The sequence below is a fragment of the Pygocentrus nattereri genome, chromosome 26 (assembly GCF_015220715.1).
Source record: "Pygocentrus nattereri isolate fPygNat1 chromosome 26, fPygNat1.pri, whole genome shotgun sequence".
In the NCBI taxonomy this organism is placed as follows: domain Eukaryota; kingdom Metazoa; phylum Chordata; class Actinopteri; order Characiformes; family Serrasalmidae; genus Pygocentrus; species Pygocentrus nattereri.
The window spans coordinates 23,170,460-23,191,261 of record NC_051236.1 but is presented as its reverse complement, the minus strand read 5'-3'; the positions used below and the strand labels follow the sequence as shown (position 1 = coordinate 23,191,261).

Genomic DNA, 20,802 nt, shown 5'->3' with positions numbered 1-20,802 from the left:
AGAGCAAAGACTTACACAGGAAACCTACATTCTCTTTTGAAAATCTCAGCAGCATAGGTTCGTCTTCGGACACTTTCCTGATTTACTCTCCGCATATGTAATTGCTCTCTGTGGACTCATTTTTTCGGGGGTGTTTTGGTAGATAAAGCTGTCTTGTGCTCACTAGCTTCTCTGTTTCTCCTTCTGCACCTGTAATTGTCTTCTTAACATGCAACAATGCAACATCATTTCATTTGGTCTTAACATTTTCTCTGTTCTCAGCATTACTGTGGCTTTGCTATTTAACATGATGAGAGAGAAAAGCAGAGCAAGAGAGCAAAACTGGCGGAGGGAGGAAGCGGTTAGGTGATAATGAGACACGGCTCTGAAAAGCACTGGCTATGGATATTAATCTGTCTCTATCATATCTCTCTCTTTCCCTAGAGGAGAAAACAAAGCAGCCTTGTTGCAAATGAATCACTGTACAGAGAGAGCCTTGCACAGAATCTTTTAAAAATATGTTTACTGTATGCAGTGCTTACCAAACAGACAATATGTAGAACATATCATTATGTTTGAATGTTGAGACTAAATAATTAACCACAGATTATGCAGTTCATTATTTATTCATTGAATGAGAGTGCATGACAACCATGCGTTAGAGAAGAATGCATGTCTTTCTCTGTGCATTTGGGCTGAATCTGGCTGTGTACTGGGATAAGAATGGCAGAGCTGTGCAGTAGACAGGAGAGTGAAAAGGCGGAGCCTTATAGCTCCCCCATTCATAATATGCAAATGCATACTAGCTTGCCAGTGTTTGATTGGTTGGCTGGATGCGTTGCCTGGCTGATAGGAGAGACCGAGTGCGTTGTTCTGCGAATGCTCCTATGCGGTGGGCAGAGGAGGAAGACAGAGGCATGTGAGAAACCCAGAGAATGCAGAAAAATGGACTAAAGGTGGATTTTGTCATCAGATACAGCAAAGAAAAGGACTATTTGTATGTGCTTTGTATATGCTGTGTAGCTGTATTCCAGCAGAGAGGTCTTTGTCTGCAAGAGAAAGGACAGAGGACGGACAAAATTGCGAGCGACTGTGAAGCTGCTGTGGAAGCCTCTCTGGCAGCTACTCCATTCATAACCATGGTGGACTGCTTCAAAGGCTGTGGTAATGACGAAGATGAATAGAAGCTAAGTGCCACTTCTTCCTTTCACTGCTCTATCATATGCATGGATTACTCCTCTCTGTCTATGCAGCTGTTCCGGATCCCAAGCATTTTCCTGTAAGCGGTTTTGGCTAGAGGCTGACCAGGTGCCTAATACAAACCGACTGTAGGGAGCTGGAGAGATATGGTGGGAGAAAATGGAAGAATGTTTGTCACTGCAGCTTCACTTTGACCACATTTGAAGAGTCAGCTTTACTGGATCAGTCTCTTCATTTGTTCCTTTGCCCGATAGGAGCCCTCTTCCTTGTCGGCTTGTTCGAGGGGATTGGAATCTAGCCATGCGAGTCTGAGAGGAGTTGTTGTTCGCCTTGTACTGTCAGTGGGCTGCTACTGCCCATACTTCAGCAGCTGTGGACTCTTTCCAGTAAGAGTGTGGGCAGCATTTTTATTTTTGCCTTTTTTTTTTTTTGCTTCCAGTCTTGTTTTGACTGTTTTGGGAGCGCTAACCAACCCATTGCCTTTAATTTCCTTATAAATAGATTGATGCTTGAGAACTTCCTCTCTTGCAATTAAATTAGAGCTAGAATTAAGCTTGAAGAGTCAAAAAGACTACTATTTATACAGCAAGCCACAGCCAAATGTGGATGTCTAGATAGTTTATTATTTGTATTTTTTCTCTGTGGGGAGTGGTCCTGATGGTATGAATGGAAATGTTTGGACAGAAGCAGTCACTTAGAGAAAGCTTGAGCGAAAGCAAAGGCGGGCTACACAGCCCTGAATTTTATTCTATTTTCATCCTTTGAGCTGCCATTTTCGTCATTAAGTGCCCACGGGTTGTGCAGAGGCTGGAGTTTCCATAGAAATCAGTCCTTATGGGAATCCGTGTGTAAAAAGCGAGAAGAGCAAGGGAAGTCTAATGGAGCTGTTCGGTAGTGCTTGTTGAGATGGGCCAAATACTTTGTCGTCCTAACAAAGAGAAAATACAGACATGCTGTTCTAAAGCATGTTGTCTGAATTGCTTTGCATAAGTAGTGTGCTAGATCAGACAGAAAACATCATGAACACAGGACCCACTACTGAGCTATGGCTACTCTGGAGAACCACAGTCCTTGAATGTACAATATAAAACCTATAGTCTGACTGGAATGCACACATGGGATCTGCATTGTGAAAGAAAAGGCAACACCGACAGTTTTTAATGAAGAACAAGTCCACAGAAGGAATTGTCATAGTTGAAATCTTGCATAGGCACGCTCAGACCATCAAAGTATGTGGTGTAAAGAACAATAAAAAGTGCTTTTTCTGCTGTACCGTGACTTGCTCATTTTAATTTTGTAGGACAATCACCCCAGCATAAATCTCAAAGCTGCATGTAAATTTGATGAAGATAAAAAGGATGAAGTCATTTTTCAGTAGCACATACTGATGAGCCAGCCTCCGTCTGGGAATTGAACAACAGTTGACTAACTGGGTTAACTCTGCTCCCTCTTCCTACCTGCCTCTGTCTGCTGTCTGCCCATTCATGGCATGTTGTTCCGCACTGGTGCCTCCGCAGTGGTTAAGCTGACAAGTGCCTGTTGATCTGGTCTTATCCAGAATCTTGGGCCAAGGACTTGCTGCCCTTTTAATAGGGTGGTGAAACAGTATAACTGAAGTTGAAGAAGGGACGACAGCAGAATGGATGACTCAAGTATTCTGAGACGGAGAGGTCTCCAGGTAAGACTCTTCTCTGATAGATTTTTGATGATGCATCATGAAATGCAGTACAAGGTACCACTGATTTCTTTCTGCCTCCCCAGCATAAATAATCCAACTGAAGTGAAATATGGGACACTCAGCAAAGACATCTGAATTATTTCTGAATTACAACTGAATTATAGATTAGTTCCTGTAGTAGTTTTACTCTTCCAGTTTGTTCCTGAAGCCGATGAGGTTTAGAGTGTTTCTTGCTGTATCACTAGTCTTTGGTATTTGCTGACATTTAATTCTTTGAACAAACCTTGCTGCTGCTCATTTCAAATGAATAAACATTTGTTTTATGTTTTTTTGCCCACAAAACCTGCCGGCCATATAGCATGTGGTTCATAACTCTATAGCTGGGGAATTACTATATTCTCGCATGTACCATATGGAACATGAGCACATGGGGGTATCAGGCATCACTGTGAATTTAATTTACACATGTATGACACTCAGCCAGTCTGCCTTACTAATGTTTCTCAGGGAAACACAGTATATAATCAGTCTACCTGCACATTTACCTATGATTCAGTACATTTGTAACACTAAAACTCTTGGGTTAATTAGGTTAATTTTGCCTGTTTGCAGGTATTTTAGGTTGATGCAGAAAATTTAACATTTCCATGTGTTTTTTTTCCAATTGTGATGCTAGTATGCGATTTAGATTTATATGTTTTAATATTGAAAAAGTGACAAGTGATAACTGAAAACAGATGGTAGCTTTATGAAGAAGAATCATTAAATATTTTTTGTTTTGTTTTTATGTTCAAAACAAAAGCTTGTTTTATCAGAAACTATTTGATCAAATTCTGTAGTTCATTCCATTACCAAATGCATTTATATTTATCATTTCAACAGTTATCATACATCATATAAGGAAAGATATTATTATAGTTACATTGCTGTCACTCCCACACTGACTTCTCAACAAACTATGGAAGGACTGCCTAGAACCGACACATTCATACCAACATTTGTTTCTCTAATGAAAAATAAAATGAAGAATGCTTATTTTCAGAGAAGTTAAGGACACTTTAGGAGCATCTTTGAATTGCAGTATTAAAGTTAAGATGTATTCTGTCCCAGTGGAAAGTGGCTGAGATGAGCTCTCCAGTAATGCTAATATCCTAGCAAAGAATGTGTTGACTTGGTTCTAATATGAATTAGCATATTTTGCTGTCTATAAATATATATGTATGTATATTTATACGTGAGCGTGTGTGTGTGTGTATGTGTGCATATGTATATATGTATGTGTGTGTGTGTGTGTGTATGTATGTATGTATGTATGTATGTATATGTGTGTGTATATATATATATATATATATATATATATATATATATATATATATATATATATATATATATATATATATATGTATGTGTATGTGTATGTGTGTGTGTGTGTGTGTATGTGTGTGTGTATATATATATATATATATATATATATATATATATATATATATATATATATACATATATATATATATATATATATATATATATATATATATATACATACACATATGTATATAAATATAATATGTATGTGTGTACATACATAATACATACATACGTACATACATAATATATATACATATATATAGTATGCATGTATGTATGTACGTATGTATGTACACACATACATATGCACACACACAATGTGTATGTGTGTGTCTGCTTACTTTCCAAAAGATGAGCTAAGTGGCTTCACTCCAAATGAAGGCAGTGTCAGATGAGACATCGTCCACCTTCGGCACCATGCTGGAACAAGAAAACTAGTCACACTTGGTTTCACATAACTTGCATACATCAAACCCCTACCTACACAGTGTAGTATATGGCTCTAGTATATTTTTCGGCCTTGTTTATTTGTTTCTCCTCCCTTCCTCCTCTTTTGGTTTGTACACCCCAGGATTCTGATATGTAGTTTGAATCTATTGCAAGAACTTTCTGAACATGGTGGCAGTTTGATGAGAGCATGACATGATGAACTTGAGAACATTCCTGATGTATGTTCTTTACAAAATATAACTAGATATATGTTACTGGGTTTAGTTATTCCAAAATTTTGATAAATTTAAACAAACAAAAAAAAAAGAACCATTGGTTCTGCATTTAAAAGTTACTGTTTAATGTGCTGCACTAAATCTAATTAAACAGGACTAATAAGGCTCCTGCTATAATGAAACTTGCTGAGAATCAATGTTTTTAAGTGCTAATGATATCCAAGATATGCTCAGAAAAGCATACTGTGATGTGATGTAGTGTGTCATGATAATGATAAATATTGTCACATTGCCCCCCACCCAAAGCTGTTTTTGCATATATTGGAAAATACACACTGCACATCAGAGTGATATTCAGTGCAGTCTTTGTGAATGTACAGAATCAGTGCTGTTGGTCTGTGTATATTAGATGTTACTTTTATTACGGAAATGGTCCATTTGTGTGATGGAACATAAGCACAGGTTGATGAACTCTCTATAGGAGCCTATAAGTGCAGATTGTATCTGCCTCCCTTTTTGTTCTAATGTGTATTGGCCAGCCTTCAGAGCCTCTGCCAGAGAGGCAGGGTGAGGTAGTGCTGAGCTGGGCTGCTCTGTGTGTCTGGGCAGTGAACTGTGCAGCAGGGGGTTTTGTTTCTGTAAATCCTCCATTGGGGGCTCTGCCCCAGGCATGGGGCGCTCTCAGTCTGCTGAAGCTGGGCAGCTGGGGAGCATCCTAGGGGGGGTTAAACTCCCACTGATAGTGGAAGAGAGATGCAGCCATGGGCAGACCTTTTCTGAGTTAGCTCTAAACTACACCACCACAGCCTAGCAATTCTGCATGAACAAAGCAGCAAGTAAATTTTTGTGTCAAGTGCCATGTGTTTTAATTCATACAAGGCAGATTTTACATTACTTATCAGTTGTTGCCCTCAGTCCATATTTAGGTGGACTTCTATATTTAAATTCATCACAGTGGCTAACTGCTGGTTCTTGATGAATTGGCTCTTATGATTTTAAGTACCTCCCCTTAATGGCCTAATGAGGTCTGAGCAGTCATATAGGGAGTAGGCCTAATATCTCCCCCAGGTAAAAGACTCTATGCACTTAGAACTGCACATGGCAGTGTTTATGAGAGGATGTTAAAGGGTGTATTTTTTACGGCATGTTTGTGTGTTTGGGAATGGCAGTGGGGGTTCCATTAAATACGTTTAATGCCTCTGAGTCATCTCCCAGGGCCCTGTCTGTGTTATTTTCTCAGTATTTGTACTCATGGCCCTGCATTCCAATCCACTATATTCCAGACATGCTAATTAAAAAAATCGATTATACTTTTTAGTTGCTTAAGAGCTTTCTTCTCTGTACTGAGCCATAGTGAACACATTTAGATTGTAACACTATTCTAGTGTGCCAGTGAGTTTAAATATGCAGTAAATCTTCTTTAATGATATTGCTGCATTTCTTTGCCCATACTTTGTGTTGTTCTTCCATGCCCATAGCTAGCTGTTATCCCTTAAACAACAGCCAGCTTGTCTCATGGGCCCAGGGATTAAAATGGGACGTAATTTTAGCTGGAAGAGAAATAATAGTGTGTGTGCGAGAAGCAGCAGCTGGATAAGCTGTATGGGCTCATCTCCATGTTGTTGATATTGTAAGTTTGTTGAATTTCTCTGGGCTTAAACATGTGAATATGCCTGCATGAGTTCAATTTCAATGACAAATGTGGTGCCGCACAGGTTTTCACAGAAACACTATACAAACTTTGTTCATATACTTATTCTTATATAACCAAACAACTATTTATGAGCATATTTAGAAACCAATATAATCCTGAATCCTGTTCCTCCTTTTCCTCACTATATATTTCACATCTCAGTTATATCTAAACCAGTGGCTTGCATATTAAATTACCTGTCTGATATAAAAATGTCCCATATTAACATATTAGCACTCACAATGTTAACTTGCACAACAACTTTGTAGGGCCAGGTCCTTTGTCGCCTTATTTTGAATTTTCTTCCTTCTGAAATCTGTGCTGTGTAATGTAAATGTAAATTCACAAATCTATGAAATGTCTCAGTCTCATTCACTAAGGACATTTTCTTAAATCCCTTGCATCAGCATGCTTAATATGAGGTAAAATGCAGCAGATATGGTCTTGGGCATTATATTACTTTTGATTAGACACTTATTTATTTGCTTACTGGCTTGGTTACTCGGTGATGTGTGGTAGATCATTGAGCATTTTGTCTATCAGTTAGTGCATTCAATAGAATTCCTCCTGACACCCTGTCTCTGATTGGATTTCTAAACCTAGCATATTGGAAGGAAAGGTTATTGCCCCCTTGATACCCTGTTGCTTAGCAAAAAATTAGATATGCATGCAGTATTTTGTTTACCAAGAGTTCTTTTCTGAGTAAATGCTTTGAAAGACCTACGTCTGCAGATGTTCATTGAACATAGCTGAGCTCATGTTTTAGGATTTACACAGTACTATGTTCAAAAATATGAGAAAAGAATTTGATATTGTTTCTAGTCCACAAGGGATTAAAACATTTTTTGCACATATATTCAGTAAATTGTGTGTCAGAAATAGTTGTTTTTGCAAGCCTTGTATAAATATCCAATGTACATCTCTGAGGCTGTGTGTATTTTTATTTATCTAATGAAAGCTTAAACTTGAAATGCAGGCTTTTTAATTGAGTGACTATAGTATTGTAGCACACATAGTCTTGGCATGAAAAGATGAGCTTCAGAGCAGTATCACTTGCACTTTCTTTTCTCTTATTTCCTGCCAGGTTGAACTGGTAAATTGCTCTCTTGATCTGCTGGGTTTGTAGGTGAAGACTCAGGGGTGGAGATTGTACCTATGGGCTTGAAAGAATGAAAAAGAAATGGGAAGGAGGTGATGTGAGGCATTGTGCAGCCGGAGTCAGTCTGGTTGCAGTTAAACTGTAATAGCGTATTCTGAGGTTCTTAGTCACGTGTTACCACTCTTTATTAACCACACTGATTTCATGCCTTGACCCCATATCTTATATTGGTCAGCCCCATAAGGTTAAATATTCTCAGACTGGCCCAAGGAACAGCTGCTTGGTGTAGTTGATTTCTTTTGTCTTACAGGTGTGAATTCTCAACTTTCCTCCTTTCCCACTGAAAGTTCATGTGTGAAGTTGCCAAAGTCACTGTAAATAATCTGACATTTTCATTTATGCCGTTGCTGCCGTTGCTGAATTGCTTAGCAATTTTTTTAAGTAATATCAAATAGACATTGTTCTTAGTTTTCAAGGACCCAAATTTTTCTGGTGTTAAGACAGTAGCCCAGTTTTCGGAATTGAAATTTCAGCTTCTCCCATTCCCTTTCATTCCTACATAAACCTTCGTAACTCTCTTTTTAATCCTGTCTTCTGGCAAGCAAACAATATCAGAGAAAATCATGGTAATTCAGAGAGGAATTTTTGCAAAGAGGGAGGGTGGGGACAAAACAGCAGTGAATCATATGATCTAGCTCCATTATTGCGCAAAAAAGAACTGGGGTTCTTGTTTTCAGTGCATTTGCAGTTACGAGTGTGAAGGATGAAATGTCAATAAGAGGAACATGTTATGTCCTAGCAGTCATGGTATGCCCCCGGACAGTAACCGCAGAGCCTGGTAAGAACAGAAAATCACTAGCCTGTAGGCGCTCTGTGAGCTGGTATGGAGTAAGACTGTCCATTCTCAAGGAATCCACGCAGACCACTTTTCAGTCTAGAGAGGTAAGTGATAGAAAGATGAGAGAGTACAGGCGATGCATTTAATATTACAACTTCTCTAGATTAGCATTGACCCAGTGACCTTCCGTTGATAGGAACATGAAGGTGGCCAATTTGTGATTCACAGAAATTGTAACTGGCCACAGAAAGTTGTGGACAGTTCAAATGACAGCTGTCAAATTAGAGTAATTTGCTGTATTTCATATGATGTTATAATCTTAATGCAGTGCAGAAGTGGAACAGCTTTTAGGTAGAAATTCTGTTTTACAGTTAAGATTTGTATGACTAGCATAATAAAAATGTTACATGGTCTAGTTAGTTTAGATTTAATCAAATGTGTATAATTTAATAATAGATATATTCGCTTTGACTGAGTTGAAAGTTTACTGGCATGGAAACTAAACGTAATTCTTACATTTGTTTGGACTGCAGTTGCTCTGATTTCTCATCCAGTTAGAATGTAAATTGATAAATACTTGTATGTTTAATGTGTATGTAACATATAAATGATTTTGTGGTCAAACTTGTTGCATCATTGCATCAAAGTTATATTGCAAAACTGTGAAAATATATGTGATGTGAAATTATAGCTCCATGAATATGAATAATATAATGGGGAAACGACATACATACATTTGAAACATCAACTGTCAGCTTTTGCCTCAATCAAGTAAAGAATGTAATTTTTCAGGTGCCCCACTATTAATTTCTCTTGCATTTTAATTTGCTTGCTCTTACTTTATTTGGTATGAAGTACTGCTGTGCAAGTGTAATAGTCATTATATAAAAGGCTTTCTTGCACTGCTTTCACAAATGTGGCTCTCTCTCAAAGCAATAAATAATTTTTTCACCTCTTCATTGTGCCACATATAATGCAAGAACTAGTCCTCTTTTGTTCTTGGAAGTACTGTAGCCTTACACGCTAGCGATTGTTGAGATAAGCCCCTTTTTTGGCTACTTGTGTATCTTTCTTTTCATTTTTCATTTTTCTGACTTAGCACTCTGGGCGAAGCTAACACATAGTAAGATTGTGTTTATCATCGTCCATTTTATTTATTTATTTATTTATTTGATTTCTCGTGCTCAAGGATATTTCACAATCATAGACCTTTTACCCCTTGAAACATGAGGTTCACATTTAACAATGAAAGACGTGACACTTGTGGACGTTAAGGAACGTTGATATTATTGTAAAAATAAGTGTGTTTTTGACAGAAATTCAAATGAGGAACGAATGGAGACATCCTGAACAGACTTGGGGAGAGTACTTAAAAATGTAGGAGCTACTGCACTAAGTGGTCAGTCACCCATAGAGGACAGTTTGACCCTTTGAACATTGAGGAGGCCCTTATGATTACTTAATGATAAGGTATAGAATGGAAACTATAAATGGAAAACACAGCCAGGTAATCAGTTTACTGAGGCAATGAAGAAGGGTATTTTTTTTTTTTGTTTGGTATTTTTGGTTAAAGAATGAATAGTTGAGTGGCTGTTGAGTAGTCAAAGTACCTGGAACATTGAAGATCAGGTGCTACTAATCAAGAAGTAAAAGGAACAGGTTGTCAGGTTGACATTCTTTGTTTGAAAAACCCAATTTTCAAGCTGTTATCAGTGCAGAATTGTCTCCCCCTCCAAAAAAAAAGAGTGATGTAAATTACTTTAATTACTCAAGACGACATCATTTCCATTTGATTTAAATATCACTGCTGTGTCTAAGTGCCATTCTGAGATTTTGAACTCATTTCTTTCCTCTTGGCCTCTTCCACATTGGCCCTTCAGTTTTTTTTGGCTCGTTCCATATCGATCATTCTGTTTTCAAGTGCAGTGAATCTGTGCCCCTGTGCTAATTGGTTCTTTGCTGACTGTTCTCTGGTACTCTGCTAACAGTGCTAATTAGAGTAGTAATTCCTGAGAGGTCCGGCTTGATAGCATGTATTGTCTGTCTAGAACTATTGTCCAATGGGCTTCCAGCAGGTCAGATCTCAGTCGTCATCCTTACATTGTGACTTTGTTGAACACAAGCAGCAAAAATGAAATCAGGTAATGATGGACAGGTGAGAGGTTGCAGGTGATAGATTGGCCTCTTGATAAGGCAATATATCTAAAAATGGGTGATAATTAAGTCTGTAGACATTCAACGTTCTGTGTTTGATTTTCAAAGTCTTTGAGATCTTGAATCTTTTTCTAAATAAAAAGCAAGTCATGCAGTTTATTTAGACCCAACCTCTTTAACCTTTTTAACCTCTTCTTCCATTCTCATCTTCTTGTTTGTGCTGACATCAGCCTTCACATCTAACCTTTGGCTTGTTTAAATCTATAGCCAGCAGTGTTGTCATTAAATCTCAAATGTAGCAAAGGTGTCTGTCAAGCATTTGTGGAAAAATGATGGATTTACTACATCCGTGGAAACTATGGAGGATTTTCCAGTTGAAAAGACAACCGTGCACTCACCCTTAACCTGAATTCCCATGGTAACACACAGAGCTGATTACTGCTGATTTATCTTTTTTGTCCCTGAAGTGATTATAGCAGAACCAGTCTCATATCAGTTTGCACAGTTCTTACTAAAGTCCTTTTCCTCCTTGCGGATTTGCAGACATGGTGGGCTTTAAATGAATGATGATGGAGAAGCACAAAGTATGTAGTTTTGTGTGCTAAGTAAGGAAAGATGAACATCCTCTCAGAGGTCACTTAGACTGCAGATATGCTCTGTGTCCTACTTTAGTTGTCCTCAGCAGTGCTATGTATTTTAAGCACAAAAAGGTTGGAAGTCTGATGTTTGTGTTTACCCATCTTTCCTCACAAAACATCCTCTGCATTTTCCATTACTTGTGCAGTCCTTCCTTGTAGATTTATGATGGTAATATTAGGGCACTATAATCATTGCAATGTCAACAGCTTTGATCATTAATGTTATTTTTGCTTTGATGTTATTTATGCTTTAGCTTTTTTTGCTTTGAACAGGGGAAAATACTTCTGTGTGCACTTCTGAAATGTAACAGGGATACACAGAACCGTATTCACTCACTCCACTAATTGGTGTAGCAACTAGTCAAACTATTTCTACAGTAAGCATGACTGACTTGCTTTTTTTAGCTTCTCTATTGTATTGTACTACTTTAACATTATTTGATAGACCATTGTTTGTTTTTTTGATTGCTAAAAACATGATTGACCAGCTGAGCTGTGGAGCTTAATACAGTTTTAACAGCTGGACTTTGTAACCCGCATTTACATCATAATCTTTTTTTAGTGACTAAATATTTTTTCAGCACTCCAATCTCTTTCGTGAAGTAGCACTGAGAGGGATGCAATTTAAAGTAAAACATTGGAAAACTAAATATCACCCAACTCTGGCAACATGAAAGATGCCCATTGCATTCAGCTGGCCGTTCTGTTTTCTCTGAGGGTTGAAAAGACAGTATTGAAATCAGCTAATCCGAAAGCCATTTTGCTATTTGTGGAACACTGCAATTGCTAAGGAATGCCGCCATCTTCAGATGGCACGTCTCGTGTGTATGCATGTGTACATGTGTGATGTAACTGTTCTTGCTCTTTGCAGGTTGCGACAGGCACTAGTGAAACATTTTTGTTTTTAATGTGCAAATGAAGGAGGGGAGAGGTGCAGTAGTAGAACCGCAGAAGAGAGGTGCTTGTTGAACATGCTGAAGAGACGAGGATAATTAAAAGCTGGAATGTTTATTGCTCAGTTAAATATGTTGGTCCTTACTCAAGAAAATATGCATATAATCTTGAGAGTTTTTTAAAAATGTCCAATAAAAAATAGTAACTAAGAACAGTTCTAAGAGCAAGTGGTATTCTAGGAAAAAAACTTAAATTTGTCTTAACCTTATGGCAATCTCAGACTTGCCTTAGACCACAAGAATTGCCAGGCCTCTGAAACTGTAAGTTCTAATGAGTTTATAATTATATAAGAAAATATAAACCCCGCCCCCCCAAAAAAAAAGACCAAGGAGGAATTTCCTCCACCCTCACTTGTGGTTCGTGTGCTATGGATCTTGGGTCATTTATGGTGATGTGTAAAATGTAACAGGTTATTTATAGTGTACATGACAAATAACCTACAGTCTACATACAAAAAGAAATGACGTTTAAGAACATTGTATTTTGGGTTAAACAAAGTATAGAAATATCTCAGTCCTCCTGTTTCGGAGGACCATAAATATTTGGATAGATTAACATAATAACGTAGCATAAAGAGTTAAAACAAAATGGTCTTTTTTAGTATTTGAGTTCATATCATGTGATGTGAATGCGTATTTTTTGGTAGAGATCAAAATTCACTGTGTATCTTGCTTGGTAACGCTCTACTGGACCGGTAATGCAGCCATTTTCATAACTGGTCCAGCAGGTTGGGTTGTTTGAGTTGGTCAGGCATATAAATGATTCTTTTTGGCCCTCAGTTGCTCTAGTTCAGATTGTTTAATAGTATGTTTTGAGTTATCACCTTTGCATAAAGGTAAAGAACTGTTTACTGCTCAGATCCAACCATCTTAAAAATTAGTGAAGATGATTCCGTACACAGTCTACTACTGGTGTTGGCAGTCATGTAATCAGTTAAGGCAAGTGAGCCAGTTCCACTTCAGCCCATGTTAGCACTTTGTGCAGATGAGGTGATACGTTTTCTCCTCACCTTCCTCATTCCATCACGCTTGTACAGGTTAATTTTTGTCTTACCAGTGTCTAAGACTTTGTCCTGGATCACCTATATGGTTTTAGTCCATTTTATAAGCAAACTGTGTTTTTCATCAAGATCAGAAGTAATTTTTGGTCATTTACTACTGTGTTTTATGGTGCTAAGTGCTGGTGGTAAGCTCATCATTGCCTTCTTGAGAACTCTTTTTATCTCAATTTTTTCACTTGAGTGATGGCTTGATATTTGTATTGACACATCTTTAGTCCTCACGTAGAGAAACAACTGATTAAAAGCAGAATGTGTTACTGCAAGTTTAGTATTTCGCAATCCGCATTGAACAAGTGACTGTTTGGTTGAAAACACCGTCTTTTGTAAAGCCAGACAGAGGAAATGTTAGAGACCTTAAATTTTTATCAGGAGATCGTCCCAAACTTTCTGTTTAGTATTTAGAAGCAAATGGTTCACAGTATCACACTTGGACAAGCCATGCACATATTGATGCATTCCCTCCCTGCACCATCCTCCTGAACCACCCCACCCCCACCTGAAAAATAGCTTTTTTCCTGTTATAACCGGACTCATGAAGAATCATAAATCTTAAATCTGCTTATAAAGGACTTTGTCATTTGATTTGACTTGTGTTAAAGTATGGAATGAACATCATGTGCTGTGCAGGACCATTACTGCTTCTTCTTCCACATATCTGTGACCCAGCAGCTTAAACAGCTCAGACCTTTGGGTCTGATGGTCTTGTTGATGGAAAGAACAGGGACATTGTTACCAGTTCTCAGCTCACAGTGTTCTTGACCGAGCTAGCCTGGCCAGCTCAGACTGATCGGCCTGCCTCCCCTGCCAAAGTACTGGATAAACGTATTAAGAGAGCAGCAATGAGCTCACTCTGCGTCCATGCTGAGAGCATGAGCTCATCATTATAGCCAGAGGACAGAAAAGGAGGGGTGATGGAGAGAGGGCGGACTGCCAGAAAGTGAGAGGTCTCAGCTGCTACACGTACACACACGCTATCAGGCTCGGGTCAGCCTTTTTGTAAGCAGCATTACTTAATGGTAATGAATTCTTCTCATTGAGCTGGCTTAATCAGTGCTGGCCCTCAAGTCCTTGATGAGCAGTGTGTGCGATAAGCTTCTGAAATAGCTAGAAATTGACATGTAGAGAAAGGCAAACTGACTGACTCTCATTTAAAAGTGATGTGGTGTAATTGTACAACTATAGGTTATGGCTTTGAGATTTTAGAAATTACTGAATCATTTCACCTCTAGATGCAATTCTTTGGCCACTCTTCGTCAGTTTATACATACTCTGTCATGGCCAAATCGTATTAGACTGTGGGATATCTAGCTATGCAGGTGATGCTCAGATCTGCTTGGCCCTGCAGTGGTTCCCTTTACTCACTTTGTAAGTGCTTTGAGCACATCACTAACTGGATGGAACAGAACTTTCTGCAGTTGAAAAAAGTTAAAACAATGATTTATTTTATTTGGGAATAGCAATAAGTGGCACAGACTAGCTGCCTGTCTGGATTTAAAATCGAAAGAACCGGTACGTAATCTTGGTGCACTAATAGACTCTGATCTTAATTTTAGCATTCATGTCAAAGCATTTACTAAATCAGCTTTTTATCACCTTAAGAACATCAGCAATATCAGCGATTTTTCTGACTAAAGCAGACCTGGAAAAACTCATCCATGCCTTTTTGTTTTTTAGCAGGATTGATTGCTGTAATGGTCTCCTATCCGAACTCCCAAAAAAGATAAACAGCTTCAGATGATTCACAATGCAGCTGAGTTACATTTACATTTTACATTTCTCCGTCAGAGTTCTCAGTTGGAGTAAAAGAAGGGAACACATCAACCCCATTCTCAAATCCTTATGCTGGATACCAGTCTGTTCCAGAATAGACTTGAAGATGCTATTACTGATTTATAAATCACACAGAACCAGCGTATTGATTTCATATGTTGCAACAGCATGATTTGAGCAGAACTCTGAGATCATTATGATCTAGTCAGTTAGTCCTGCTGATGTCTAGTCTTTACCATGGAGAAGCAGCAATTAGCTCCTATGCTGCTCTTAAATGGAACCAGTTGACAAAGAACATTAGAAGAGCCCTGACACTAGACACTTTAAAATCCATGCTCAAAGCGTTCCTATTTTAGCAGGTTTTCAGAAGAGTTTAAAACACTGTTAGCGTTTCTAGAACCCTCTATTCTTGTTTACTATTTTTTTTAAACAATGCTATATTTTCTGACTGTATTTTCTCATTTGTAAAGCACTTTAAATGACAGCAGTGTATGAAACATGCTATATAGATAAACTTGCCTTACCTCAGCTTTGACAGGTATCAGGCACACACATTTAGCATGTTGCAAGAACAATTCAGTACATATTATGCCAGTGAGTCATAATGTTTAATATTCAATGGCTTCAAGAAAAATTCTACAGATTTTAAAATTTTTTTGCTAAATTTAGTTGCTGAGATTAGCTGGTCATACATTCCACACATCACAGCATAAACTTGGTTCCAGCTAACTGATCCTAAAATGACACCCGTTTCGAGCAGTGGTCTCTAACCCTGCTTCTGGAGATCTCCCTTACTGCAGGTTTCACTTCCATCCCAAATCTAACACACGTCCTTCAGCTAATCACAGACTTCTGAGGCTGTAATTAGATGGATGGAGTGGGGTCTGTCAGGGCTGAAGGTGAAGCCTGCGGGAAGGTAGATGTCCAGGAGCAGGCAGATGACCACTTGGAGGATGTCCGAGAGTGGGAAGTCGAGAGACTGGTGTTGGAGTGAAAACCGAAATGTGTTAAATGTGTTCTGTGATGAGCGTAGGCTCTGATTTTTTTCTTTTTTTTTTTTCCCCTCTTTCTATCAATGCCGAATATCAATGAGCTAAGCAAAAAAATAATGATACCTACTTAAAGAAAAAATGTGCAGTCCTTTAACAGGCTTTCTATAATTTTTCCACATTTGTTTTTATGATGCATGCAGTTGCATAGTGTTCTAGATAGGGATGCATTTTGTTCAGTATGAATGCAAGTTTTTGGTATTTGCTGATACCAATACCAAAATAAGTAACATGTTTAGAATTAAGTAGTAGTTACTGTGAATGAGTGCAATGTGCCTTAACAGCTAAATCATCAAAATCTGATTAGCTAGACCAGCTGGCATTAGCTAGCTGTGTTACATTAGCAACCTTGAATCGGGCAGTGTTGCAGTGGAGAAAAGAGATTTTAGTTACATGTCAGAAAAGCACTTCTCTAGATGAAAATAGAAGTTTCATCATTTTAATCCCATCCTTCTCATCTGTCTCCGTGAACAACAGTTTCTGTATCACATTGTCAGCAGGAATCGCATCCAAGGCTAATGCCTCCAAGGAGCTCACTATCGAGTTCTATATCTTGCGGGAGTTTTTGGTGGCTGGTTGTGCTGCAGTTGTATGTCCAAAACAGCTTCATTCGACTAGCATGCTTTGTGAAATGCAACCTCTACTGGCACCTCTGTCTGTAGACAATTTCCACTTGTCTCACACTGCATGTCCAAGTATCGTGAAACATGCTGAGAAATGGTGCTACAGCAGCTGTGCTACCATGCCACACTGGGTACTAAAACTGCTTGGCTAGGATGCTGCGGTCTCTCTAAAAAAGAAAATATAAAAATCACTGTATTAACCTTTATACCTCGCAGTTCTGCTCTGTCAGAGTAAAGTCTGCATATACTGACTTTGGTTCTGCAATTGTGAAGGTTTTTGGCTTCCATCTGGCAAACCTTTGAATGTGCACGTGTATTGGGTAAGTGGTTGTGATCGTGTTTGTTTATGCTTAGAAACAGGCTAAAATCATGCAGTGTATTCATGGTGGCACAATGCCAAGGCAGAATGTTTAGTGTGTCCAACTGCCGCAGCATCAGCACCATTTTTCTATGTGAGCAGACCCTTGTTTACTTACAGCTTGAGTCATTTGTTTATTAGTGTGGCAGTGTACACTGGACTAGTGTCACTTGATATCAGGTGATATCAGATGTTGGCTTTGGTGCATTTTTATGAGTAAATGAGCATGTTATTGGGCTGATACCCAATGCCAGTATCGTATTGAGGCATCACTAGTCTTAGAAACACTGATGATACTCATGATATACTATACTATAACACATTGTGATGTAATCTTTCAAGGTATTGATAACATGTTGTCATATTGCCCATCCTGTTCTGAGTGGTTTCCACAGGATGATATGAACTGAATGTCTAAGAAATCTACAGTGGCCCAGATGGCAGACGCTGCTTAATGAAGACATTGCTAGACAAATGAAAACACTGATCAGCCTTATTTATGTTCCCTGAGATGATGATGATGACAGTAGTAATAATAATAATAATAATAATAATACAGTTTATCCAAACTTTTCAGTTGAGACTGTTATGCTATCACTAATTTATCATCACATTCGTTTGCTGTTCTTTCTGCTGTTTCTTGCTGTCTTTGGCCATCCAGCTCTCTCTGTATGTCTGATGACTAGTCTCTCTCAGTAGGCAATAATCAAATGCAGAGCAACAATGGCATGATGTTTGCAGTGTGTCAGATTGCCTTGGTGGAGGGGGACGGGGGGGGGGCTCACTTTGATCGTCCTCCGCTCACGTGCCCATCTCCCTGGGGACCCACACTCCTCCATTTCCCCTTCCTTCTTCAGCTCCCTCTAATGAGCACCATCCCTCATCCTCTCGCACATTTTCTCTATGTGTCCGTAGCGCAGGCTCTTTGTAGCTCAGTAGGTTTGTTTCACACACAAACTCTGGTGTTTGACATGCGCTCTGTCTGTAAATGTTTGGTGTTTCCCTTTCTTTTTTCCTGTTCTCATTGGTAGAGGTGTTACATTCTGTCCCTCTGTCCCTCTATAGCTTTTTTCTTTTTTTTCTTTTTCTATGTGACTGTGTCTTTGTGTCTCTCCAGCCTTTTCTTTTCTCCACATCTGTTAATGTATTTATTTATTTATTTTTGCTCATATCTAATCCTAGTCTTCCCCTATGTTTTAGCTTACTTATAGTATGAACATTTTGACCACTATTTCTATTCTTGTGGGGATGTAACAATACACAGAGTACACAAAATTTATAAAATTCAGAGACCACCGTTCGATCATTTCCAGTCAAAATGATAATTTAGTACAAGTTATTTATTTTTCTGTGTCAGGGTAAAAAAAAAAACGGGAAACATAAATTATATAAATAATCAATAACTAAGCATCAGATTTATCGGTATTTAGTGTGTCCACTCTTTGTCTTTACTACAGCGTTCATTCTTTTCAGGACTCCTGCTTTTACTCTATAAATAAATAAATAAATCTGCAGGGATATTTTTCCACACCTTCACAGTTCAGTGTTGAGTTGTGTTCTCACAGTGTAAGAATAAACAGAAATCCCTGTAGATTTTTTTAGGTCTGAAGCAAGCTCGATTTTCTCCAGTTTCTCAAAGATGAAAGCTTGCAGTACTGTGTGTTTGATTGTGACAGTTTTGCTGGTCTTCCAGGTCTTGCACAGTTGTTAGAAGATCCATTTTCTCTGTATATTTTAATATTTTTTAGAATTTTTTGGTTTATGAAACTCCTGTTTTTTTGTTTTGTTTTTGTTTTTCCCATTTAGATTCCTTTGACTTTGGCTTTCCTTTTGCAAGTGGCTTATTTTATGTCTGATTTCAGAATTATCTCCTGATAAAATCAGTAAGTTGTACTTAATCGGCATTTTGATGGGATATTAAATAAATATTCTATGATTTTTGCAGACTACTGTATGTATTCTGGTTTTTGCTTCATGATCAGATGCATTTTCATACATAAGTAAAAAGAGAAAGTGTTATTTGTTTATTTATTTATTTGTTTTGTTTTGGTCCAGTGGCCAAAACAAGGCTGCAGAAAAAGCACTATTAACACAAGACAAATAAATTTAAATGAACAAAAAATGTAAATGGGTAAATATAAATGGGCTTTTGAGTATAGGACAATGGAGACTTTCTTACTTTTATAAGAAAAACTGAAAGTGCAGATCACAAGTATATCCTTCTGTAGCATAAAATCTACATCCTATTATCTATTTAACGTAAATCTAAAACCATACGTGTTCTTTGTTTTGCAACCACTATATTGTGAAACCCCAATATTCTTTTTTAAAAACCTGCTTGGCTGCTGCTGTATGCATTTTGAGCCCATTCCCTTTGGCGAATAAGCATGATTAGGCCGAGTATAGGCTGGAGGTGTATGTTTTGAGCAACTTCCTCTCCTGTTTCTGTGGAAGTGACCGTGAGGTATGCTGAAGGTGAGAGTTGAAGATGTTTGCGAATGTCAGAGAGCATAGCACCCAAGTGCTGAGTAGAAGTGGTGTCTCTGTCTGCCTGCCAGTAATGAACTCAGTCTGTCAGCATGAAAGGCAGAGGTAGTAAGAGAAAAGGAGGGTAGGAGGGAGGCAGAGAGGGAGGGGTGGCAAAGGAGACAAAGGTGGAGATGACTTCTTCATTGCAGTCCCTGGAGTTCAGCGTTTCTTTTCATCATTTAAAAATGTGTTCATTCTTCAAATATCTGTTTTTTTTTATCTTCACCCCTTGAATAATTAAAAAGGCTAAATTTATATTTGAGTCTTAATGATCAGAGACAAAAAGGGAGTAGCCATAGCTGTTAATCTCAACAAGAATGCCGATTGTACCTCAGTGGAAAGTACACAGTGCTTTATTAAGGATAAGGATTAGGTAACGGTAACTGTCTGTCAATTAAGACACGTTTTCTGCCTCATTTGTGGGGCCATATTGGTATTATCCCTCTGTGGGAATTGCTGTCTGCTGAAGTCAATTGAAATGTTATAAACATTTGCATTCGGGCTTCAAGAAGACCTCTGCTGAGTTCACTGCCTGGCCTGTGTAAGCCTCTAGTTTCATGTGTTATCCCCAGTATTCTGATTAAGACTAGGAAAACTGCACTGACAAACTGGTCTCTTGTGAAGTTTGGCAGGCCAGGTTTTGATGAAGCCTTTCTAGGTCATACTCTAATCTTCAGAAGCTGTTCAGGCATACCATCCCTGGATCAGTTCAAACAAAAGGCTGATCGGTCTTTTTGGAGGCCAAGTTTAAAAAGAGGTTTATTTCACCTTCATATTCAAACACCTATAGCCAAAGATTCTGAAAAAAATAAGATTTTAAAAATGCATTTCACCCTACAAAAGAAGGTTTTGTTCAGTATTAACCCTACATGCCAGCATCACTCATAATGAAACACTCCCCAGAATGTCTTTGTTTCATGGCTCTGAGTTTGTCCTCCAATCATAAAATCATATGCAGCACGGAGCTGTATTGTTGGGTCCCTCTTTGAAGAGGAAGTGTGGTGTGCTACAAACAGCACTGCCAACGTTGTTTCAAAGTTTTTTTTTTTTTGTTTTTTTTTCCCTCCTCCATGGAGGCATGGCTGCTGTCATCCTGTGTGTAGGAGACAGATGAGCTTTCAGTGAATATCTCTGCTGCTAATGTTTA

General features: G+C 38.4%; 1 protein-coding gene across 7 annotated transcripts in view; it reads left to right on the top strand.

The window, feature by feature from the left end:
- Positions 1–20,802, top strand: part of mast2 (microtubule associated serine/threonine kinase 2) — a 158,297-nt gene that overhangs the window by 63,594 nt on the left and 73,901 nt on the right. Inside the window, exon 1 of one of the 7 annotated variants that reach the window (XM_017721518.2) lies at positions 862–2,857. The exons of the other annotated variants lie outside the window; for them this stretch is intronic. Within the exon in view, the coding sequence (XP_017577007.1) occupies positions 2,819–2,857 (39 nt within the window). The 5' untranslated portion in view covers positions 862–2,818. Of the gene's footprint in view, positions 1–861; positions 2,858–20,802 lie in introns of those variants that run through there. 7 annotated transcript variants of the gene reach the window in all.